The sequence below is a fragment of the Squalius cephalus genome (assembly GCF_949319135.1).
Source record: "Squalius cephalus genome assembly, chromosome: 10".
Lineage (NCBI taxonomy): Eukaryota > Metazoa > Chordata > Actinopteri > Cypriniformes > Leuciscidae > Squalius > Squalius cephalus.
Window position 1 is genome coordinate 41,572,272 of NC_137131.1, and position 27,136 is coordinate 41,599,407.

The window sequence follows — 27,136 nt, forward strand, 5'->3', positions numbered from 1 at the left end:
GACATTCCCTCTGAAGAGTTCGGCTCAGAGTTACAGTCAAATTTTGAATTTCTTTCTTTCTTTCTTCTTTTTTATACATCAGTTCTGTCATGTCAACGGGGAGCTTTTCTATCACTCAGTTTGGACATTCTGGATTCTCCTGCTAAAAGCCGGGAGATGAGAGGCACTTGGTTAATACAAACTGTCATAATGACATTAAGTTTTTCTGCTGCGGGGAATGAGTTGATGTCAAGGTATCTCACAATTTCTCAAACCGCACTGCAGCTCTGCTGACTTATTGATCAGACAGACTGCCAGTCATCAGAACAGGCCTTTATCTCTGCATAAAGTTCAGTTCAGACGAAAATGACATTAAAATAATGTCACAATACATAATTCTTATAGTAGCTAAAACAGATTCCATTTTTTTTTTATGCAAAATGTAATATCTTCCACAGATTTGGTGAAATATGACGAGTATGTTCTTGACAGGTGAGATTCACCCATGTAGATGTTAAATGGATGCATCTTAGTAGAGAAAACAGCTGCATGTTTTCTGGTGGTTTGGTATAGCTGTCTTTAAACACAGTATATTCTTTTCAATTAGGCTGAATCAGACGTTCATTAGTGAGACAGACGAGCAGAGGTTCATGCACAGAGACGAGGCCGGATTGAAGACGAGGAGGAGGAAGACAAAGAGAGAAAGACTCCAGGATGAGGACAGGGTGATGAAGGGGGGACACTTTGAGGTGAAAACGAAATCGAAAGATGACGCATTTGGATATTTTCTGTTTTCAGCATTCTTACCTCTGATTGGTGTACCACCTGGTGAGGTAATATGAATGCAAATAAGATTAAAGAGAACTGTTAGTGTGAAAGAGAGCAAGAGCTAGAGAGAGAAGAGGAGAGAAAGATGAACAGGAGAATTTCTTATTTAAAAAGCGGCATGTACAATCTTCCCAGAAGATGTTTGGCTCTTCTGTTCTCAGTGTGTGTTCAGTCACATTACGTATAGTTTACATTTGCTGCTTTAGGGCAGAAACATACTCTATGCAAGCACACAAAAGAGCGCTGTACTGTTGTACACGTTCTTGAGTTACTCCTCCAGGACTCAAGGGAGTTACTGTGCTAAATGTCTGTGCAATCAAAAAAGATGTTATTATTCAGATAGCTGACTATACACACGGTGAAAGTTCAATTAGTTTAAACTAAAAAACATGACAGAAAACTGTCCATAGAAGAAGAGTTTACACTAATATCTGCAATAGCGCCCCATATGAAGCTCGTCATTTGAAATGAATTGCATTTTGACATATTTTCAAGCACCATGTGTGAAATTAAGCTTGATTAGCTAAATGTCTCTGAGTTAATGTACTTGTGTAGAGTATATTTCGGCCTTTAAATGACTCATTCTTGTGACTGCTGAGTAATAATTTCAACTCTCTCTGCACAAGGGTCTTCAGCTATTTTTTACAGTGATGCACATTCTACCTCCAGCACAACTTTGGCCTTTGGATCCGACAGCAGCTGTGCTAAATAAATACAGCTGTCTGATGCAACACAGAAGAAAACCTTTTTTTATTTTTTTAAAGTGCAAAGTAAGAGTTCAATCTCAATGCATTGACCGACCCTTGAGAGTCTTATTATTTTGAGAAAGTGACTTTTTTAACTTTGAAAAAAGCATCGTCTGTTGACTATGATGCAGATTCTTGCCAATCGGGATCATAAGTCAACCACTCCACCATGTGAAAACAGTTCAGATTCGGGAGGGGGGTCAGAGACACGAGGAAGCCCCTGTAAACTGTGTGGATTGTGGTCCAAAGCCATCAGCAGTTTACAGAGAGCCTGGCGTACACTGGGACCCTCAGAAAGCCCAGGAATGATGTTTGGGCAGAGTCTGCAGTGTAGCGTGAGCATAATGAAGAATAGTAGGACTTTACTATATCTTCACTATGGCTAGAGGGAGAAAACTCAAGTATGTGTTAATGTTTCCCCTTAAAGAGCAGTTGCAAGTTAGAGTTCTCTATTCGCCGGCAGTCGAGAGACAGTCGCTATCAATCCTGGCTGTATTTAAGACTTTAAACAGCAGCTAAGCTGGACATCCATTATCTTACTGAGGAGAAATCAATTATCAGCCTGACACATCTCTGTTCATAAAGATCTGCACACCAATCATCATAAATCACCTCTGCCTGAGAGCTTAGAGCACAAATCGGTAACAAATGTCTAGGGGATTTTCATCTTTTCATCATCTGCCAGGGAAAAATGTTTCGACTGTTAATAAAAGTAATTGCAAAATTTAAGAAGATGCTAAATTTGAAGCACCATGTGTGTCCGTGGCTCAAATGATGCTGGAAATTAACAGCCGAAATTAATACTTACGGTTAGGGGTTTGCTCGAACAATGGACTATTTTGACAGACTGATAAAGATTTTTATTTTTTCATTATTTGTATTACCTTGGCATTAAATGACAGAAAACTACACTGAAAAAAAGAATTGGTGTAGAAACAATGTTTAAAGTTGTTGAAATGCTAATGCATGGATTTGTATTTAGCTATAGGAGAAAATGGGGATGTAAAAATTATATTTTTGTTGTTTTCGTTCCCCACTAGAGAATTATACCGTGGAAATGTGAAAAGGGTCCATGTTTAACTACACTAATATCTGAACGTCCTACGGCTCACATGTGTAAGAGGCTCGACTCCTGACATATAGTCCACTTGTGAGTGTTTACATTGAGAGTAGCAGGATTACAATCCTAAAACACTCTCACCCTCTCTTTCCCATCTCTCTTTATCAGATTCTGCCACGAGTCTGCATTGTAAACAGATTGTTGATTGATGTCCAGGAGAGAATCACCTGCTTTGGCAGGGTTGGTGGTAATTACTCGTACACAATGACATGTTCCAGTGAGATTAAGTTTCCGTTTGAAGAGCTAGGTATTGAATTATGCGTGCTTTTCCTATTTGTTCCTAGCCGTTCTGTAAAAGGTCACGAACTGAAAAATTGTTTCATTAGCATTCGTTAATGGAAAAAGGCCTTCACACTAATGGCTGGAGCGCAAAGCTAATCTCAGGATCAAATAATGGACTGTATCCAAACAAATAAATTATGTGATTGTCTGGTAGCTGCAAGATGGATTGGCCAAATGGGAATAATGTGACAAATACGGAGCTGTTTGACGATTGACGCAGGAAACTATTGTTGACAGGGGCCGACTATTCTAATCAAAACAAATCACTGTGCTGTCATGTTAATCATGTTTGTGTGTCCTAACCGGAGGGTTATGTGAATAATAACTGTGAGCCAGTCTGTCTTCCTGTTTGTTTCTGTTTACTTTAAGACATGAAATGAAACTGGAGGCTCATTTCATCTGAAATGTCACTTGTCATACAGATGCACTGCTATAAAGCACAATAGTAGGATTCCAGAAGTAAAAATCCCATTCATTCCCTCCACAGAGATTTGACGAATGTAAACCTTTCCAGACAGACCTATGAGTTTTGAGGTTGTTAAGTGTTTAATTGCCAAATAGCAGTGAAGAATTACACTACCTTGAATATTTTGCAATAAATGTCAAGCATTGGTTGATACTGGTTATACTTTCATTATATATATTTATTAATCCTTAAACTTACACAAGCATTCAAAAGTTTAGGGTTGGGTATTGAAAGAAGTCTCTTCTGCTCACCAAGGCTGCATTCATTAGACAAAAAAATACAGTCAAAACAGTAACATTTTGAAAAATTATTACAATTTAAAATAACTGTTTTCTATTTGATTATATTTTAAAATATAATTTATTCCTGTGATGCAAAGCTGAATTTACAGCATCATTACACAGTGTCACATGATCCTTCAGAAATCATACTAATATGCTGATTTGCTGCTCAAGAAACATTAATTTCTAAAAAAAAGAAGAAGAAAAAAAAAGACCATAAACTTTTGATCAGTGCACAGGCAATAATTTTGTATTGTCGTTTCTGATTCAATTCCATCGATCCCTCATGAAATAAGTGCACAGTCTTGAACCGTTGCCTTTTTTTTATGTTTCTTTTAAGTGTTGCAATGTGATTCATCTGGGAGCTGGTTTGGTTCAAGGCTTAGAACTCTTTATTGAAGAATTTTCTGAAATCCCCATGGAGAAAATGAATGGGAAAATATCTTGTTGGGCTCTATATTGTCTTTGTTGTTGTCGAGGTTAAAAAAAATAGGAGGTTAGAAAAAATGATGCATGTTCAGCAGGGAACGCCGGCATCAATGTACGCAATCATCATCTTTGCAAAAAGCAAGTGCACTCATTATAGTTTATTCTTCAATCTTTGTCGGCTTTTGTGTGTTCACAGGGTTCTTTTTACCTGAACGGAGTTGCTTGATTCGTCCATTGCTGCTGTTAATGTCGACAGGTAGGAAGTCTTTGAACCAGGAGATCTCTGGATCGGGGTTCCCGCTGGCGGCACAAAGCATGGTTGCAGTGCGCGTTCGCTCCACCACCTTCAGCTGTGGACCCATGTCTATGGTCGGGAAGCCGTGAGGGATCTGGTCCTCTGGAAAACACACACAATATGACAAAAATAGAGGCGTCAGCACACATGACTGAATTGCATGATAAGCTGTGCTTTTTCGGTCGGAAAAGTGGCACGGCTCGTTTTTCTAAAGCTCAGCTCTTACAAATGTTTGTACGCAGGACCACCCGAGGCGATTGGTCTGAAGCAGCTGAAATGCGTGACTGTAAGACAGAGGTGGAGTAGAGATCATGGTGTGAAATCCACCGCTAATGTAAATACGAGCGGGCCGAGGCGTGACTAATCCACCCGTGGTGTTTCTGGTCATGGATATATGAGGGTGAGGGGGTGATTTCCCTCCGGATATAGAGACACCTCACTGAACGCCTGGCTCTGTCTGACCCACAGTTTGACTACAGGAACTCAAATGCTGGCATTGCTAATCTAGGCACCAGTACTACTAAAATGAAATGGTAGAATTACGTTATGTACACATGCCTCTTTTTGCACTGCAGAGGTCAAGTCATCTTCATTTATATAGTGCTTTTTACAGTACAGATTGCTTCAAAGCAGATTTACAGTGATAATAGGAAATGAACAAAGATTGTTTTGGCTGTACAACAGCTCTAGAAGAAAGTCATTGTCTAGCTTAAGTAAGTTTTGAATTGATTCATTTTCAGTGTAAAAACAGAAAACTTTTAATGCGTTCTGGCCGCTTATTTACACGACAATGGCATTTTGGTGGCCTGAGAAGGCAAACTTTGAGGTAGGTTTGAAAGTGCAAGTTTTTGAAAACGAGTTTTGAAAAGTGAATCTGTGAAAGCGGGGTCATGGAAAGCTCTCGCTCTCTCTGGCCCTGTTTACACCTGGTATTATTATGCATTTCAAATGGATTTTATCAAGTGAAGGGTCTCTGATTGTGTGTGACTACAGTACATACATCACTTAATATGTTGTTAGTCATAGCAACTATGTCACTATATCGTCCAATAAAATCAGCCTCATATTGCAAAACTTGGGGACTTTTTCTTCCGTTGAACCCGAAAGATGATATATTTTGGAAATATCTTTTTTTGTGTTCCACAGAAGTAAGAAAGACACACTGGTTTGTAGTGAAATAAGGGTGAGTTTGGAGTCAGTAAATGTTTTAATGTTTCTGAAAGAAGTCACTTATCCTCACCAGGACTGCATTTATTTGATCATAAATACAGCAAAAACGGCAAGATTGTGAAATATTTTAATGATTTAAAATAACTATTTTCTATGTGAATATACAGTAAAGTGTAATTTATTCCTGTGATCAAAGCTGTATTTTCAGCATCATTACTCCAGTCTTCAGTGTCACATGATCCTTCAGAAATCATTATAATATGCGGATTTGCTGCCTAAGAAACATTTCTGATTATCATCAATGTTTAAAACAGTTAAGCTGCTTCATATTTTTGTGGAAACCATAATACATCTTTTCGGGATACTTTAATGAATAAAAAGCTCAAAAGAACAGCATTGATTTGAAATTGAAATCTTTTGTAACATAATACATATATTTCATTTGTCGCTGTTGAGCCCATTACAGTTTACCCTACACAATACAATGTGAACACCTCTGAAAGCAACTTGAGTAATCCGATCAGAATGTGTCTTCAATACCCCACATTTAGCACTTCACTTGTGATTTCAATTACTTGAGATGGATGTCACTACCAGATGTAAACAGGGTCTATGAGGCAGAGAGTTTCTCTAATATGTGGTTGAGTGGTAAGAGAAGGGAACAGCACAGAAGTTTACATAATGTGCTGTGAGTGTTCCTGCATGTTTGAAATGGGAAATGAGGAGTGGATGAGCACAACCAGAGAGAAACCAAACAGCATCCAGCGGTCACCACACTCTCACTGATAATGGAGGATGAAACAACTTGATGCAAATCAGCATCATTAAGAACAGCAGGTGCAGACTGGAAACATACGGGACTCAATGTTCTAAGTGTTCTCTGTTCTTACACTAATTGAGCTTTGCAAACACACGTGGGCTGCACAATTAATAGAGATAACATCAAAACTGTGATATGGTATAGTGTGATTATTAATGTTTAAAGGGTTACTCTCGCCAAAATGCAACCTAGGGTCTTTTTGTTAATCTACCCGAGGCAAACTTTCGTGTAAAAGCATAATTAGAATGGAAACGGCACTTTTAAGATTGACCGTATTTTCGTTTTCGGTCAAATTGCATTTTGAATGGGAGTGCTTGGGGCACTTCTATGATAGCATCAAAATCTTTCTTTTTAGTAAACTCTGTGTACACAAACAATGTTCTCAATGCTCAAGTTCATGTGTAGAGCCACTGGTGATACTTCCAGCACAGTTTCATGTTGTGTCGAGCCGCATTAGTGTTTTAAAAATAGCAATTTTGATGCTATCATAGTCGTGCCCCAAGCACTTCCATTCAAAATGCAATTTGACCGAAAACGAAAATACGGTCAAACTTAAAAGTGCCGTTTCCATTCTAATTATGCTTTTGAATGAAAGTTTGCCTCGGGTAGATTAACAAAAAGAGCCTAGGTGAGAGTTACCCTTTAACTCGATTTAACACTTTACATAAGCTCAATCTTGGGAGCTGCTCTTAGTTTGATTCACTTTACCATTGCGTATACAATGTGAACTGAAGAGGATCTGGATTGTTTTTCACTTAATTCTCCTCATTGCATTAACTAAAAGAGGTCTGATCATGAATCTTTTAAAGACTGAACACAAAGTGCAAATCTTTCTATTGGCAGGAAAGCATGACATGTTATCTTTCAGATTTCATTGTAGAAAATATTTATTATTTCATCAGTATTGTATCTTGTTTTCTACTAAAATATCTAAATGTCCTTAAAACAAGGTTACATTTATTGCAACAGAAGTTTATGTAAGATAATACGTCTTGTTTTCAAAGAAAACATATTGAATTAAATTTATTCTTCTAAACCTTAATTGGCAAACAGTTGCTAGTTTTATAAATCTCATTACATTTTCCTACATTAATTATAAAAAATAACACTTTTCTTAACAAGTCTTAGTATAATGTTTTAAAGCTGTTTCGATCTTTACTGGAAAACAAGACAAAGAACTAATTAAGAAAATGTTTTAGAGATTTTTGTGGCTCAAATCCCAATCATGATTTGAAAAAAAATCCAATAAAAAAATAGATAAAAATAAAATGTTCAACATCTCACACTCCATTTTGGCACTGAAACAGTTAAACATTGTATATGGGTTTTCCTTTGCAAACACAATGACGAAACCGGACTCCTCCGCAGTTAAATTACGGTGTCACGAAGCACTAAAGTTTACTTTTCTCACAGGAAGGTTCTTTTATGCTCCACTACAGCTGGAGAGTTTCTCTGAGAGACAATAGGAGAGAAAGCCTTCATAAAGAGCTTAGCAAGAGCCTTGCAATGAGAGAATATGCACAAATGACGTGAGGGAGACTCCCTGGAGAGGTCTCTCTCTCGATGTGTGAGAACATGTGCCGAGGAACACCTCGTCCTGCTGGCGGACCTGCCTTTGTCTCCGTGTTTGTTTTCTGTTGAGAAGGTGCATTGTAGGAATGACTAGGTAAGGTCACTGTAGGGTCGCGTCTACGCACCACAGGCCTTTGTGAGACACACAGGTTTGGTAATAGACCCCAGTGGGAATAAACCAACACCAGCTGCAGTGAGATACAGAACTTCTGGTCCATTCCAGGTCACTGCCACGGGGGAAGGAGGGTTTGAGACAGATACTATTGTGTACAACTGTTCCTCCTCGCCAGTAATGCAATTATATGTAGCAAATAAAGACTCCTGCTTGTCAGATGTTTCACCTGAAAAAAAATAATAAAATAAAAACGGTAATCTCACGTGTGTCTCCTCTAAAGTCACAAAAGAGGTCTCAACAGGGTGCTCAGTTTTACATGCCAAAAGTATGTGCTTTTATCGTTAACTAAAACTATTTATTTTTTTTATTTTTTTTTAAATAAAGCTGAAATACAAGAAAATATATTGAAAATATATGTAAATGTGTAGACTGTGCCAACAAAATCATCCAAAGTGCTCCAAAAACAAGATGCATGGAAGAACTACAGAGAAGTCGCTTTTGAATCTGGGTTTCACATGTCAGTTTTCACACAGAAAGTTCGTTAAACGTCACATTCTCTGGAGACTTTATGTAACCAAGACTTGTTTAAAGCCCTTTGTTGAACCTGATGGCTGAAGAAAACATGTCATACCTCCAGTTGTGCACTTGAAAGAGAACGAAAAACAAATAATAAAGGAAAACCCTTGAAACTCAATCACCCTTATTAATTCTCCAATAATAGGGTGACGTGAATAGCCACACTGTCAGCTCGGCTGCGATGATGCCAGCACGCATCACACATGCAGATTTCCCACAGTAATTTAACACCAAGGTATTTCATTAAAGCATGCAAGGAGCTTGAAACCGGGCTGGCTCTGACAAATTAGTCAGGCGGAAATATTATGCCTTATTACATGACCCCAACGCTGCCGCATTGATACGGTGGAATTTGTGGATTACTCCCTCCACCCTGTAATCCCTGAATGCTGGAATCACGGCTAAACTGACAGCCTGTCAGTCAGAAAGCATTAGCCATGAACATGACGCCGTCCCAACACGCCTCACCGTCTCTCTCGTGAACCGTCGACGCATTTCTGCCCGCGCATGGAAGCTTATCGCCATGGCAACCCTCAGGAAAACACATCTGAGGGATCGGGGGCGACCCGTCCTCGCCCGCCGGAGGAAATAAAATGAAAGACAACATTCTCCCTGTCTGTTTCCATCCCAGTCTTACCTGATAAATTCATCACCACAGGGAGATTATCAAAAACACCCAGACTGAACATATTACGCTCTGTAAAACAGACGATGAGCAGTGTGTGTCAGTACAGATTGCCGTTGCCAAGTGCAAACACATGAATGCACTTCTTAAGGACTAAACTGACAATTAAGGATTCAACATTGTTTTTAGACAGATTGCAGAGTCTTTATTAGGGATGGAGCGGTGTGACCTATTAGTATCATCAATTATTAATCATGATACAGGAAAGTCAACACAAACAAGTTTAACACGCCTGCAATTTCATGATAATACTCTAAATTAAAGATTTTATTTTCTAATTGGAAATCACCTATCATTACACTGTAGGATATATTAATTTGACAAAAAGTGACAGTAAAGACATTTATAATGTAACAAATAACGTTTTTTTTTTTTCTATTCATAAAAGAATCCTAGAATCAAAAGTATGTTTTACACAAATATATGAAGCAGCACAACTGTTTTCAACGTTGATAATCCTAAATGTTCATCATATTAGAATGATTTCTGAAGGATCATGTGACTCTGAAGACTGAATTAATGATGCTGAAAATTCAGCTTTCATCACAGGAATAAGTTATACATATTCAAATATACAACAGCTATTTTAAATTGTAATCATTTTGTAAATAATGAGTAATAATAGACTTCAAAAACATGAAAAATTCCTCACTTTTGAACTGTATGTAGATTAATCTGCTACATATTTGTACTGCCGCGCACTAAATACTGTCATAGCACCCAGACTGTATAAAATGCAGACAGAAATCCGTCGCTCTATGCATCACAGGTCAGGTGTGTGACTGAAGCATAATGAAGTGGTACATTCAGTCAGACGTGTGTCACGATGACCTGTCCGCCCAGCTCTGGTGTGTGTGCCTCCGCACTGAGGCTTTTGTCCTCCGAGTGTTTCTGCGACGAGGTGTCTGGCTCAGTATTACTGCTGGATTCTCAGACATTTCTGGAGGCGAGTGAAAAAAAAGAGTCACATTCACCTGAAGCGCAGACAGAGGGAAGGATTTGCTCAGGGGAAGACAGAAGGATCTTTATGGGTTGCGAGTGTCGGTGAGAGCGTGTCTCATGCTGCTGAATTTAAAAGACATGAGACAATGTGACATTAGGCCCTGAGGATATTGTCTAATGTTACTAGGTTGTGAATTCCTGGACTAAATGCTGCAGAGAATCAATCTGTCACCCAAAAAATCTATGTAATTTTAATGATAACAGACTGTAAAAATGCTAAGGTAAATAATCGGTTACTGGCAAGTTGGTGAAAAACTGTACTGGCACATTTCATGTGATTTTACAGTTAAATACAAATAAAAGTGAAAACGTACAAATCATCTTATAATTTGTATTTAAAACAGAATTCTTTCTGTGACCGCTTACATTTGACAGATTTGCATTGAAACAACAATCATTTATGCACATTAGGGTTTAATGTTACATCCTATTTTGTTAAATTAATGTTATTGCATTATTCAGTGTTGTGTGTGTGTTCAGTGTACAGATTGTTCAGATCTCTAACCTTAATATAAGCAATTTCAAAATGTTCTCAAACTGTGCTCATATTTACCCAGATACCAAGTCTGCAATTAAATATCAGAGATTTTCAATATGGGCTCAAACATTTCTCATCACAGTCTTCCGAGATGAAATGTTCGGAGCTGGTATCCACGTTCATTTTTATAGCTCTATATATCTGTATGAGAACTATTGATTTGTGTTTATTTTTAGGGATTTTAGGAGAGACATCTGAGATGGTATTTAAATAAATAGTAAATAAGAACTCCGTTAAGTTACCTTGGAAATCCAGAGTTCTCGCGAGAGCACAAGTTGAATTTGCTCAGCGAGTTACTCTGGTGTCGAGTAATGATGCTCATTAAATATGCCCTTGTATCCGAGCTGCACCAATCACATCGGGTTATCTGATATAGGCGGGCCAGAGGCGAGGTGACAACAGCGCTGTGACGTCGAAGTCATTAGTAAACATTGCAAGATGGCTATGGATGAACACCAGTTGTTTGAAACGGCTTTGGCCGCTACAATGAACGAGTTAGACTTGGCTTTTTATCTAAAAGAGGAACAGAAGACGGAGCTCGAATCCTTCCTTTGCAAGAAGGACGTTTTTGCTGTTTTGCCGACCGGATACGGCAAGAGTCTAATCTACTAGTTAGCTCCGCTGGTAGCTAAGCGTATGGGGCTTGTTGTGATTGGTCGTAGTGTTATCCAATTGTGTGCAGTGAGATTTTCAAATGCATGCTTGGTGCCGCCCCTGGAGCTGGCCGATTTTCATTAGTCGACGCCAGACCAGTAATCTTTCAGATTTAGGTCTGGATTTCCAGGCTACCATTAAGTATCTCGAGCGATGAAACAGGCAATCCCTGAACAATCAATTGCTCCTCTGGACATATCCATGTTTCAGTGTCTGAACTAGAACAACAGTTCACACACAGTGAGAATTCCTCACCCACAATGCAGAGAGTCCGTCTCCACATGCACACGTACTCTAGGTCTGAACTGACAGGTGGTCTAGCAGATCGTTTACAGCTTTGGAAGTTTTCACAGGTCGCGGCTGCGAGCGAATACTTCAGACATGCAACAATGCTGGTGCACATGACCCAGAATAGACATGCTAATCCTGAAGTCCTGGTACTTGACTTTTCACATGCACCAAAATTAACAACACACAAGTGCCACATATGAGTAAAAAATGGTTACGGTTAGTTCATAAAACGCCATTTGGCTGAAATATAAGATGTGGTTTGATCATTATAACTGATTGAAGATTGCAAGTGATGGAATCAAATGTTTTGTTTAGATATATGTATACTGTATGTACAGTACAATGGTTGTAATGATGTAAGTGTCAGCAAGAACCCAAGAACAATGAAAGAGTAGCTGTGATTGAGGAAAGATAGGACAGAAAAAAAATCATATTTGCTCATGCCATTGTCTCATGATTATGAGATAGTCGGAGTCAGCATTCAATAAGTAGTTCATTCAATAGTCTGCCTCATGAAAGAGCAAATGAGCTCAGACATTTCAATATAAACATACAAAAAATGCATTTCCAAAAAACTAAATAAATGTAATAGGATTTCAAATCCCATTGGGATGCAAATTATCCCAAATTGTTTTATGTGCGATCACCAAAAGTTTAGTCTCAGTGATAATGTGATCAATTTATTCATGCCTAAAGGGTTTTTCTCCAAAATTCATGTCGCAAAACAAATGTGAAATATTTCGTACATTAATCAACCAAGACAAAAGTATGAGAAAAATAATCACAGTGTGTTTTTTTTGTGTGTGTTTTTTGACGGATGCCTTTTAACTGAAAAACTGAAAATGACACAATTAACACATCTATGATGCTGTGATGTTTTGATACAATAACATGAAAGGTGATAAAAAAATAAAATAAAAACCTCAAGTAAATAATTGCATTGACGAGAAGTAGGAACTTACTGCATTGCCATAAAAAATTGAACTGAATAATGAAAAAGTTCCCCTATTTTCCTGTCAATCTCTATTGTCCTGTAAGCAAAACATTTCTCAATTTTCATTTAGTTTAACTTGATGCACTAAAAAAACTAAAACTAAAACTGAAATAAAATGATTAAAACCTATAGAGACATTTTAATTCAAAATAAGAAAAAAAATACAATAGTACTGTATCTCAATGATACTAAAATAGCTTTGTAATGCACAACCTTTCAACCTTGATGATTTTTGTTATATAAACTTATAAAGCATGTCTACACTTCCAAGTGAAGCTAAAATGCATTACGAGTCTTTAGATCACTATGCAAAGCTCTTTAACAACTAGACCCCGAATAGGAGCAATATTAAACGGTGGATTTTTCATTTCTTCAGGGAGGATGAACCTCCTGCCCCTTGTTAAATCATCCTGCTATCGTCCCTGAGCAGAGTTTCTCAGGTAGGACATGCACGCCTCATCAAGGCCCCGATCCTCACCGGACCGGACCCGGGCCCGGGCCACATCCTCTAGCTACTGCTGTTTTAATTAACACTACATGAACTCCTCTCCACCTGGGAGGAAGAGACAGACCAAAACAAACAGAACACTCCTCCCTCCTCCCCTCGTTTGGCTGACATTTCCTCGCGCAACCTCTCATCTCCTCTTTAATCAAGGAGCAGTCATGATCCCCCTTGGGGAAATTGAATGCTTTTAATAAAATCTTCCTGCTGGCAGATAAAAACAGATTGCATGGGGATGAGCAGAGGAGAAGAGAGGAACCAGAGGTGATGGTGGTAAGGAGGGATTCAGGAGAAGGACAGATCTGGCATATATTAAATGGAGCAAGGTCTCACATCGGTCCACACTGAATCTACAGCGCCACAGAAAAATGGATTCTTTTTTTTTCCTCCAATTTGTGAGTTTTCATTCTAAATCTAATGTGAGTGCATAAAAATCTTCTGAGAACTACAAAGAGAATAAATAGACAATAAATCATCTGTGGCAAACATGAAAACTGAAATAAAATATATAAAGAATCAAGCTTGTTGTAAATAACTACAGTAACTAAATAACTAAAACTAAATAAACAAAAAGCAAAAACTTAATAAAATAGACATTTCATTTTTTTTATTATTAAAAAACTCTTTACTAAAACTTTCAAATTAAACTGAAAATATAAAAAACTTTACATAAATATAAAAATAAAATCTAATTAAAAAAGTTCACAGAAACTATAAAAGTATACCAATGATACTGAAAAAAAACCACTGGTTTTAGCTTTGGGATATTTGATTCATTTTAGTGAATCGATATGTTTAATGAACTGGATCAAAACTTGTAAATTCACAGACTGATTTGAAAAATTCCCCAGAAGCATGACTTTTATGTTATTTTTTTAGTGAAATAGTCTTTAGTCTTAAGTTAACCATTCAGCTATAAGCAAGAACCATGAACAGCATTTATTTACAGTAATCTATATTTTGTCAAAACTTTTTTTTCTTATATGAAATAATAAACAATTTGTCCGTGAATCATCATTACTGTGATTATGTTCATGTGGAGATGAGATTCAAATAATTTGCCACTATTAAGGATTAGGGTGTGCAAATCCCTCAGGAGGACTGTTCCAGATTCAGGCGAGCAGAAGCTCGGTGTCTGCTGTGTAACAGCACATGATGAAGGAAAGCAGAAACCAGCAGAAGTGTCAGTGACAGTGATGAAGGCGTCTCGAGAGAGTGATGTCAGAGGGGCGTGGCCTCGTCCTGCTCTTCTCGCTCCTGTAAATTACTTCTGTCAATCCTGACACCACCGCCACACTGACCTTCTTTCCGTTTCATCAAGGATAATTAGCTAGCAGAATTTATTTGCATTGTTAATTCCTTGCCCTCAACTATCTGTTTCTGTCTCACACATAAACACACACACACACACACACACACACACACACACACGGTCTCTCAGTAACTAATAAGCCTTTGATAGCTGCTGTTTGAAGCTGGCTCTTTAAAGCATCTTCCCCGGAGGTTTGCGGAAGTCAGCAGTCTCCATCAGAGTCTGTTTGTGACTCTGGGAATCTGAGGGGAACGTGTTTGGCTGTCCATATTTGTAATGAAACATTTTGTTTTCCTAAAAAAATTAAACAAAAATGTGTCTGTCAACTACTTAAATACTATGCATACATTTTATAAAATGAAGTACTGCTCAAGTACTTGTGCATACATTTTATAAAATGTGACATAAAAAGTGACTTAACTGTCTTTTTTTTTTTAGATTTGTCCTCTACGTTACATGTGGCATTATGCTGGATTCTGCAATAGACTGCAAGGGCTGAGGGCGCTGTATGAAATTAATGTCTTTGCCCATATTAAAAGCATTCCAGAACAGACTTTCAGAAATGAAAGACTTTGCCTTTAGATTAACTTTATATTTTCTCTGACGCCATGCACCTTGCCACCTTCTTCGCACGCCGTCTTCATCCAATACGTTGGAAATAGTCACATCCGGGTTTTTTTAATCGCAAAATTAAACCCTTTACATTAGTTTAACCATTGATAATTAAGTGTTGTGTGAAATTATACAGGTTAAGTTAATTAAACGCAATACAATAGTGTTTTGGTGGTAAAAGAAATATATGTGTGTTACTTTAACAAAAAAATATTTGGGTAAAAAGAACAGTGCCACAAAACCATTTTTTGAGTGCAATATAAACCACTTTCCCCCCATATTTAAATATATAAAATAACTCCAAAAAATAAATTACACACAAAAAAAATAAAATTAAAAAATAATCTGTTCCTTCATTTAAAAGCGAACTGGGATCATTTAATTAATTTAAGGTTATTTTTGATACCAAATAAAGTTAGACCCTAAAGTTACCCTCTAAGATTCGTCACTATATTTAGAGTTAGACAATGTCAAAATAAAGCAAACAGACATTTGCATTCAAAATGCATGCTAAGAAAAGTAGTGTGCATGACAAAAGAGTGAACGTCTGAACAAACAGCCAATCAGACATCAGGCACACCGCCAGCTTTTGTTTCATCTGCTCTTCAAGAAATAATCAAATGTTTCTTCAAGCGCCAGTCTTTGCAACTAAACAACAGCATTCCTTGTTAAAATATGAAATTGAAATTGATCTTACAAAGTCAACTGCAACAGTGGCTGGTAGATGAGCAAAATTACCCTCAACTGCAGGCGAGTTTTCATTTCACAGGCATGTTTTGCTCACACTGTAGAACAAATTTGTTGATTCGACAAAGTTATTGATCATGCTAATTTGAAATTTTAAGTTTAGTCAACATGATATGTGAAGTTGTATTATGTCACAATTTGTGTATTTGATTTATCTCAAGTTAAATCTGGTTTATTCTAAAAGTTACTAAAAAGTTATTCTAACACTAGATTCTATTTTTTTTTTATAATTTTTTACAATGGATGTGATGTTATTGGTTTGGTTTGGGAATGGGACGTTTGGCTGTTCTGAACGGAAAGCAGGGATGCCGTCTCAAGAACTTTCTTAGTCTGTCCTGGGAAATTCAAAACAAGACGCAAAATTTCCTTGACACAAATTAGGACATCGATAAACAAACTACAATAATAAATGAACAAATACTTTTCAATGTCAGGGAAAAGGGGGGAAAAAATCTGGTAAATAAGCTGTTATTATTGAAATAAGAAATCCAGCAGCTTTAATTACTTCTTTATCAGGTTCTGGCATCCCTGTGGAGCTGTGTGAGTGTGTGTGTGTGTGTGTGTGTGTGTGTGTGTGTGTGTGTGTGTGTGTATGGCCTGTTTGCTGTAAGATAAACTGCAGTTTCTCTTGGCTAATAGCTGCCGCATACAAATGTGTCTGAAACTCCAAACACATTGGATCTCATGTGGCACGCCTTAAGACAGGACAAAACCCACACACATCTATTAAACATTATATAACTGCACAATAGATCAGCCAATACTTAAAATACACCTTGAAAAAAATGCCACATCCATTAGAAAGGATAATCAAGAAAGAAATATAATCACTTCACTCTTAAAGCAGCTTAACGTCAGCAATGAAAGTAAACACAGATTCTTCTTCCTTTCCAATTTCATAACTGTTGCAGAGCATTAGCTGCAGAAAAATATTTTGCCAGGATGTTATTTTTTTTATGTAACAGGTTAATAAGTGAGCGAGACGAAGCACGTCTGCAGGTATGCATCCTTGAACAGAGTGCAGAAGAGCAGAAGAGCAGAAAGAATCGAGCAATGAGAGGGAAAGAGAGAGAGAGATAAAGTAAGCCTCAGGGCTGACGGCAACACACAGTCTAATGATGAGGTTTAGAGGCGACGTGCAGCGCTAACTACCCAGAATGCTTAGCTGCATGCTTCTCATTTGCTCCTTATATAACACTCAATGTTACCCAGTACACTTGTTCTGCGAGTGTCTCCATGTACCCGAGGCCATGGTTAACACCCTCTCTACAGTGCAAATTAGCATAGGACACCAATATGCAACCCTCCACACACACCTTGGCAATAGAATCGCCATTGGCTAGTACATTTTTTAGTACACTCGCCAGACTGATATACTATTTTATTATACGTATATATATATATATATATATATATATATATATATATATATATATATATATATATATATATACATATATATAAAATGCACCAAATCAGCTTATCTTTATAAAATGGCACAGCTTTTTAAATATCTAAACGCACACTCTTATCATTAATCAATCAAGGATTATATATTATTATATTATGATAATCAAGCTGTCAGAGTTATGTTATGTTTTGTCTGTGTTCACCTTCTGTTTGTTTACACCCATGTGTTTCTTTGATTCATCTCATTCACTTGCCCCTTGTTAATTAGTTCATTATTCCTCGTTTGGTTTACAGTCACATGTTTCCTGAGGTAACTGTTTCTATGTTGGTAATGTGTTGCAAGCCTGTTTCAAGTTATTTGGATTAAAGACTGTTCTCTTGTTATTTAGTCTTCATGGGTACACTGTGACACAAGCACTATTTCATGTGATGAATAAATGCATATTTGTCATTTTAACTGAACTTAGGACAATAGTGATGGTGCCTAAGATATTGTTGGCCATTCAGTGTAAAAGATAAAAGTAATAGATAATAGTAATTATTATTAAAAGATAATAATACTATTATACTACAACTAATTCTACTACTTATAGACAACGCATTGATGAGCTGCTGGGTTCATGAATATTAATCACGTAATCAGCGTTCACTCAAACTGATTTGCTGAAATCAAAAAAGGGAATGAGCGCCAGCCAATGAGATCGCCGTTTGCGCATTAGTTCCGCCCACTACCGAAGAACCCGGCATATCTTCTGCTTGATCTTAAAAGCTGAATACTTCCAAAGGAACTCCGTTATTTTGACAGTAAAATAATATATTTTTTATTTCTCATTATTTAGTCGCATATGCGAGTGATTTACTCGCATTGTAGAGGGTTGCATAAGACATACGTCTGTGTAAAAGCCTGTGGAATTTCAAAGGGATCCTATAGAGTTACCTTCACTTCGTGCTCACGAGAAGTGGGCAGTGCTGTAGTGTGTGATGTAGGCCTATATATGAAAGCCTTGATGTGTTTTTACAGTTGCTCCAGTAACAGTATCTCCCTACAGTAACCAGGTAATCAAATACACCTTTCTTTGTCTGATTCAGAGTTTTTGTCTGTTTTTGTACACATACTATATATAATGTAGTGTGTGCGTGTGCGCAAATCATGGGCATCGATCATTTAAACTATCATTAACAAAATTCTACAGATCTAGTGACTTTATGTTTCTAACAGCTTTGTGGACTCTTGCCTGACATTACGTGAATAAGACAATGGGCCCTATCTTACACCCGGCGCAATGCAGCGGCAAGCGCGGCGCAAGTGTTTTTTGCTAGTTTCAGTCCGATGCAGTTTTCATTTTCACGTCCTGCTCCACGTTGTTTAAATAGCAAATGCATTTGCGCCCATGGGCTGCTGGTCTGAAAACGAGGTGTGTTCTGGTGCATTGTTGGCGCGTTGCTATTTTGAGGCAACATATTTTTTGTTATTTAATGAGCGCGTTAGTAATGTACGCCTATAGGCGGGTCCACAGCGTGCATACACTCTGTTTATACACACACAGGGATGCACAGCAGCACACTAACATGCCAAATATTTAAAATAAAAGGATTACAATGTAAAATATCATTATTGTGTACATAAAGATATGGTGGAATCCGGCTTGTCCCGTAGATGAGACTCTGATTGTTTTACCGCACGTAAATCCCAAAACACACCCATTACTCATTAAGAGAATAGGGATAACCCTTTAAGACCATGCGCCTGGCGCGCAGACCATTTTTCCCGTTGTTAAACTAGCAAAAGTGGATTCGGACACTCCCAAAGTGAACTTGCGCCGTGCGCTTTAGACCATGCGCTTAGATCGTTAAAATAGGGCCCTATGGGTCTTATGGATGTGTTTCTGATGTTGAAATATACATGGATTCAGCTCAAGGTTAAGATTTCTCCTCTTTAATCTATTGAACAGTCCACACGGACAGGTCAGAGGTCAGGACTCCACCATGGCACCACACTGGCGCCTCTGAAACAGACATACTCCTCTGGCATGCGAAAATTACATGCTACATGTACAACGGTTTAAATGCCATCTCATATTTCAGCCATTAACACAAAGGAATGTGGGTTTCTCATACTAAGAAATTCCTAAAGTCCCCCCTGTGGTGAAAATCCAGCTTTTAATGTTGTTTATATGTCTATGTGGTGTTTTTAATATGCTTTAAGACAAACCATGAGTAAATTCATAAGTCAACACCATTGCTGAGTATTTTCTCTTTAAAACTGCAGTGAAAAGACAGTCTCAAAAACACGCTTTGAAATCGCTGCTGTTTCTGACGTCACAAACTACTTTGTAACCAATCAGATCAACGTGTGATCATCAACGAGTGGATCTCTGAGCTGAGTGAGTGAGTGGAGGCGGGGCTCATTTGCATATTCATAGAACCACATACACTAAATGAGGCAAGGGTGTAGAGTTAAATTCAAGATATTTTAAGGCATGAAGATTTTTTTTTAAATGAGTTAAGGGATAAAATTATTGACTACAGGGGGACTTTAAAATTCTCAGTGCAAAACTAGAGGTCCTTAGAGTCACATTTCTGTGCTATTTTGTGGATTTGAATGTGTAAAATGCAGGCAAAACGACACGTACAAGGTGGGAATGACGGCCGTACCAATGAAGTGGAAATCTTTCAAGCTTTCTAAGGACTTCCGTAGCTTAGCTTTTGTTAAAGATACTGCAGAGACAATGTCTTGGAAATGTGCGGTTCATCAGAATGCAGGTGTTATTCGCTGTGCAACTACAGTAATCCTAACATGTTAGGCTTTTTGCTGTTTATATCTCACTGCAGGTAATGAGGTAGTTAGTTTACCGGTCAAGCGGCCAGGACATGGTCCATTTCTAGTCTATTCCATCTCAGTTATACAGTTTAACAATTGAACGAGTACATGGCTAACTGCCTCAGTAATAAAGTGCTTCTCTGTCAGAACGATTCCACCCCAGCAGGGCAAATTACTGCTCCTGTTGTGGTTACTTCACACACTGCTGTGTCACTAAGAAATGAACCAATGCCCTCTCAGTCTTGTACTCCTTTCATATCTCGGTGTCTTTGAACTTCCATTTCTACTTTATTATTTGCTCAAAGGACTGAAACAAGGGTTCCAGAAGAGCAAAGGATGATCACATCAATATACCGTCCAGCCATGCAGAATGACCTAGAATAAAAGATACCAAAAACTAAGAGCAAGACACACACAGGATTTGTAAATAATCATGAACCGGCCTACTTTTCACCTTCAGCATAAACGTTTACAACAGAGAAAATAATCAGAGCAGAACATGGAGCTGAGTTCAAAATTACATCTAATGGGTCGGGAATCTCACAAAACCTGTCGAGAACATGTCACTTTTAATCCCAAAATAAAAAGATTTTATAGCAACAAAATATATATTTAAAATGTGAATATTTTTTAGTTAACTGGTATTATTTGTTGCACAGCCTTTGTACATATTTAAATGTGAAAAGAGTAGCACAAGGCTATGAAATAGTCACACATAATTGTAATAGTCCAAGAATAGGCTTCATTTCCTTGAAATTTGGGTTGTTTTGAAATGAAAAAAAGGTAGTGTTTATTTGAGCAATTCCGTCATTGAAATAAATAAAAGTAAATATTGGTAACTTAAATAATATAATAGTTAAATCTATTTAAATATTATTATTTATTATTTAAATCTATTATTTAAGCGTGTGAAACGCGCTTCACAAATAAACTTGACGCGCCTTACTATGTCTAATAACAAGCACAAACTGTGTTAAAAAACTGTGTTAAAAAGAACGTACAAGTAAAAATGTAGGCTATCTGTCCTACAGCGTTTTTCTACTTTACCACAGTAAAGAATACGAATATAATAGGCCTAATTAAAAGCGAACCAAGGAAGAAACGTTTATAATCCCCTTCGAAACCGTGTGAGATGTGAGTGAAGATTTGGGTAAAGAAACAAGAGATTCCATGCAGGGATGAGTCACAATTTTTGAATATTTGATTAGTTGATTTCTATATGGAATAACTAATGGAATATTGTTAAATTCGCTGATAATCGGGTGGCCAGATCGCAAACCAAAATTCAAAGCCGACAAATCTTAAATTTATTGGCTCACGCACAACTCTCTCATTCGTCATGAATCCAAACGTTTCCATGGCCGGATGTAACATTTAATTGCTAACCTATTATTTATTTAGTAAACAAAGCTTTGTGCTTCACTCGTGTCATAATATTCATGTAAAACAGCATTCACATATAAAAAATGTGTTTTGGCGGATCACCGCCGGTGCTACTCAGCCACAGCGGTGGTGCGGTTGTCAAATTTACCGGCACAGCGCTAGTTTTTTACTTTTTTTATTTTGATTGCATGATTTAAAGGTCCCGTATTATGCAAAATTCCCTTTTGCATGCTGTTTGGACATAAATGTGTGTTGGCAGTGTGTGTACACAACCAGCCAATAGTGATAAAAATCCACTCACATCCACCCCATAAATCATCAGCAGTGTCTCCCAACGACCTGTTTTCAGAATGCTGTTTTAGTGACGTCACTAAGCACAGGCCCCGCCCACGAGTGTTGACAGACACTGCCGTTTCAACATAGCCCCGCCCTGATCGAGTTCATTTACATTACATTTACGCATTTGGCAGACGCTTTTATCCAAAGCGACTTACATTGCATTCAAGGTACACATTTTTACATTTTGTCAATTCTTGCTTTCCCTGGGACTCGAACCCATGACCTTAGGGTTGCTAGCGCCAACGCTCTACTGTTTGAGCTACAGGGAAGCAGAGTTCACAGCTGCTGCACTGACGAGATTGTCTCCCAAGCGTTGTTGTAGGTGTTGTGTGGCTGGATGTATTAATCCACATAGCTCTCTCGATTTACTCCCGAAATCTGAGGCAGCCGCTGAAGACGAGGTGGAATTATTTTGTTTTTAAAGAAAATGCTCCCTCAACTCTACCGAAATTCGTTTATGTACTTACGCACTTCTTATACTGTGTTTACTCAGCTCTTACGGTGATTTTCTGAAGTAAAACTGACGCTTCATCGTTTGTGTTATGTACAATAAACTTTATTAAACTCATCATCAGTATATGTTTGATCATCATTCGGACCTGGTCCGAAACAGCAGACTTGTAGGCTATTAATAATGGATACATACAAGCAAATGACAAATACGTTATAACCGTAATTAAACTACTAAACTATACCTGTTCCATCTCTATACAGCACTCTGACTCTGTAGGCATTATTGTCTGACTCGAAATGAACACCGTTACTGAGAGACTGAGCGCGAGCTCATGAAGCTCCGCCCCCTGTGCCGTCCAGCAGCAGCTCATTTGCATTTAAAGGGCACACACTAAAACAGCGCGTTTTCTGAGCCCCAAAAATGACAATTTAAACATGCTGTAAAAAATGATCTGTTGGGTATTTTGAGCAAAAACTTCACATACACACTCTGGGGACATCAGAGACTTATTTTACATCTTGTGAAAAGGGGCATAATACGGGACCTTTAATATGACCAGGACATGTTTTCGTGAGATTCATAACGCTCTGGCCTGAGAGTCTGTACATGAATGAGACAGTACATGTTTGAAGGAAAGCAGTTTCTACTGTGAAAAGCAGTCTGAAGGATTTCGAAGGATCTCTTTCAGCATTCAGTGACACCGTGAGACAGCCGAGCTGCGGTCTGTGATGTGAGGTCATACCTCACACATCCTCAGGGAAATTAAACCAAAATTCAAGCTCTTTCTTCATTCATGACTGTGGCTGATGATGCTTAACACTGCATTTGAAATGACTAACCAATGTAAATACGACTGAAATGCCTTCTCAGGGGCCAAGTGCTTTGACGGCCTAAAACCTGATGAAGAATAACCCGTCATAGATACACACACATATGCCTATAATGCTGATTCAATTCACCATCATTAACGTCTGTCGTAAGTCTCACAGATTAACAAGACATATTAAATTGGTAACCATTTAAGAAGCATGTCATGTTCACAAGCAATAAGATTTTAACTAGAATTTATGATCCAATAAAACATGAATTAAATCCAGGGCCAATCGTCACTGCCATAAGGAAATCCATTAGGAAACATAATGATTAATCATAAATATCTTAATAATATCTGCACCTCTTTCACATATTCTATTTTGTCATTGTTTCAAACATGTATGGCTTTATTTCTTCTTAGGAAACAGGGTTATTATTGCTAACTAAAACCCCCCAAAAACCTTTTCATTACTTGAAATAAAATAAAATCTAACATAAAAAAACTTTTTTAACTTTAGCTAGTTGCCAATGCAACATCTCTCATTTTCATTTAGTTTAAGTTGAAATACTAAAATAACTAAAATGAAAAACTATACAAACATCTTTAAAATAAAAACCTAATAAAAAAAAAAATAAAATAAAAATAATAATAATAATTACAAACAAAACTTTAAAATTTAAATTAAATTCAAAAAATGAAAGTCTTAAAGTTTGAAAGTCATTCAGACTTTAGGGTGAGTAAATGATGACATGCAGAATTGTCATTTTTGGGTGAACTATCCCTTTCATGCAAATGCTCAGTTGCAAAGTTCATGCTTTTATGCAGCTTTAAACGTGATGTTTCTGAGGAAGACTGCTTGAAAGAGCATGCATAGCACTTCATCCAAAGAAAATTTAACGTGCAAACTCTTTCATTTCAATAATACATGATATGTGCAGAAAATGAGTAAAAAAAAAATTGCTATCTCTAAGCTTCAGCACACATTTGCCCTGTATATTTAGTCCTAACATCAATTGAAATGAGACGCGTTCCTCTGTTGTATCTCCTCCAGTGTCAATTATTCAACAGCTAGTCTCAGATCAATTAAAGGTGGAGAAGAGAATCGAAATGCTTAGAGGAAAAGATTTCAAACATTCTACATTTCTGTGCCTCTCGTCTGGATCAAACAACATCCACACTAACAGAGAGATTACAGAGGCTCGGAAGACACAGATTCAGTACGGCAGTTTAATGAGAATGCAATGAAGGTTAGTGTGACATTCTGAACTTCAAAGAAAACACAAACAAATAAACAACTGAATTAATGAGCCATAACGGCTTGAGTTACATGTCTGTACCATGTTTTTGGCTTCTTAAAAATTCACTATGAAGTACCTTTTACTGCCTTGGATTACAACAGTATATGATGATTGTAATCATGCAGTCTCATGGTAGACTATATATAATATATATATATATATATATATATATATATATATATATATATATATACACAACCCGCTGCTTTAAGGGTTGTAAACAGCTGGAAAGAAAACATTAGAAGCAGATGAACAGATTTATAAAGGGCTGTATTTAGCTGCGCTCATTCAAATGTAATGCTGATCATTTATGCATATTCTTCACTAAGTGCAACAGCAGTGTGTGCATGTGTGTTTATGCATGTGATTAAGACTGTAGATCCTCCTCAAACAGAGCTGGTGAGTGTTCTTCATCATTCATATTTCATCACGCTGCACATTCTCTTCACAGACATCAGTCACACACTCTTCCCTCCAGCATCAGGTGCTCCTTCTGTCTGTTCTCCTCGTCTGGCTCTTTCTTTCTCTGCAGGAGTGGGCTTATAATGTCTCTGTAGTGTGGATTTAACAAGAGTGATTTAGGAACAATGGATGGATGGATGGACAGACGGATGGATAGATAGACAGAACAATGGATGGATGGATGGATAGACAGACAGAACAATGGATGGATGGATGGATGGATGGACAGACATAACAATGGATGGATGGATGGATGGATAGACAGACAGAGCAATGGATGGATGGATGGATGGATAGACAGACAGAGCAATGGATGGATGGATGGATGGATGGATGGATGGACAGACAGAACGATGGATGGATGGATGGAAGAATGGATGGATGGATGGATGGACAGATGGGTGGGTGGATGGATGGATAGACAGACAGAACAATGGATGGATGGATGGATAGACAGACAGAGCAATGGATGGATGGATGAATGGATGGATGGATGGATGGATGAATGGATGGAGAGACAGAACGATGGATGGATGGATGGATGGATGGACAGACAGAACAATGGATGGATGGATGGATGGATGGTGTGATAGACAGACAGAGCAATGGATGGATGGATGGATGGATGGACGGACAGAACAATGGATGGATGGATGGATGGATAGACAGACAGAGCAATGGATGGATGGATGGATGGATGGATGGATGACAGACAGAATGATGGATGGATGGACATACGGGTGGATGGATGGATAGACAGAACAATGGATGATGGATGGATGGATGGACAGACGGGTGGATAGATGGATAGACAGACAGAACAATGGATGATGGATGGATGGATGGATGGACAGAGAATGATGGATGGATGGATGGATGGAGTAATGGATAGAACAATGGATGGATGGACAGAACGATGGATGGATGGACAGATGGGTGGGTGGATGGATGGATAGACAGACAGAACAATGGATGGATGGATGAATAGACAGACAGAGCAATGGATGGATGGATGGACAGACAGATTGATGGATGGATGGATGGATCGATAGATCGATAGATAGACAGTTTGTGCAAATGCACACCTTTTACCAAAGCTCAGTCAGATATGCTCACACACACATGCAGTGATGTGATGGTGAATTTAGCTGCTCGTAGTGTTAAATGTCTCCTGCAGGTGTGTATGGCAGGTAGCCCAGTGATGCTGAGGAAGGAGGTGTGTGTTTACCCTGCTGCAGTACACCACTGATGGAGAGCTGAGTAATTGATATTTTGCTAAAGTGTAACTCAGCTCAGTGGGGGACTGGGCCCCTGCCAACCACTGGAAACTAAACCTATGTCATGGATCAGCAATTCTGTGTGTGTGAAATGCCAAAACGGAAATGGCATGTTGTAATTTCTGCCCACTGCCCTGTTAAACGCATTAGCTGATCTTTGGAAAGGGCTTTCTAACAGCTTCAAGATGTAAGCCGGCGAGCAGCAGAGAGAAATAAACACATGGCGTCAGTCTACTGAGATGTTTGCCGATAAGGAATTACTTTTGTGGGAAAAATACATTTGCAAATGTCTATGGGATAAAATTACCTGTCTGAATCCCCTCATCTATTTGCATGCACAGAAAGTGATGCTATATATTGGATTTCTGTCAGGGTTTGTGTGTAGGTTTTACATTCATGTCATTTATAAGTTGCAATTTTATGTCGCTCCAGTTGACACTTCATGTCATTCTGGGAAAAGATTCCTAGAGGAGTTTTCCCATTTCTGTATGGTGGAGCATTTAGTGCATGCTGTATTTTCAGGACATCTTGAAAATGCCTTGCAGTTCTTGAACTCAAACTCTAGATGCTGAGCATTTCAGTGAAATCCTTTGGGGGAGACTATTTTTGGCTTTCAGGTGACATCATTAGCTACAGCACAAATGAGCAGAGCTGAGACGAGACGAGCTTAAATGACACCAGAACAGGCTCAGAAAAGAGGAAAGTAGAGGCAAGATGATTGGAGAAAAGAGAAAGGAAGAATAGAGGAGAAAGATAAGAACATATGAGCACAGATGAGATCAGACAAGACGGAATGATGATATTTAATAATATAACAGGGAAAAGAATAGCGTAGAGATGAGATGAGAAAACAAACAAAATG

At 38.1% G+C, this 27,136-nt stretch overlaps 1 protein-coding gene across 12 annotated transcripts in view; it reads right to left on the reverse strand.

Moving 5' to 3' along the window:
* Positions 1-27,136, reverse strand: part of ptprfa (protein tyrosine phosphatase receptor type Fa) — a 231,949-nt gene that overhangs the window by 92,791 nt on the left and 112,022 nt on the right. For 7 of the 12 annotated variants that reach the window (XM_079882942.1, XM_079882945.1, XM_079882938.1 and 4 more), the window contains exons 5-6: positions 4,340-4,528; positions 787-804 (exon numbers count right to left, since the gene is read on the reverse strand). In XM_079882942.1, coding sequence (XP_079739068.1) covers positions 787-804; positions 4,340-4,528 — 207 coding nt within the window. The remainder of the gene's footprint in view (positions 1-786; positions 805-4,339; positions 4,529-27,136) is intronic. The other 5 variants (XM_079882944.1, XM_079882943.1, XM_079882946.1 and 2 more) reach the window with 1 other exon arrangement.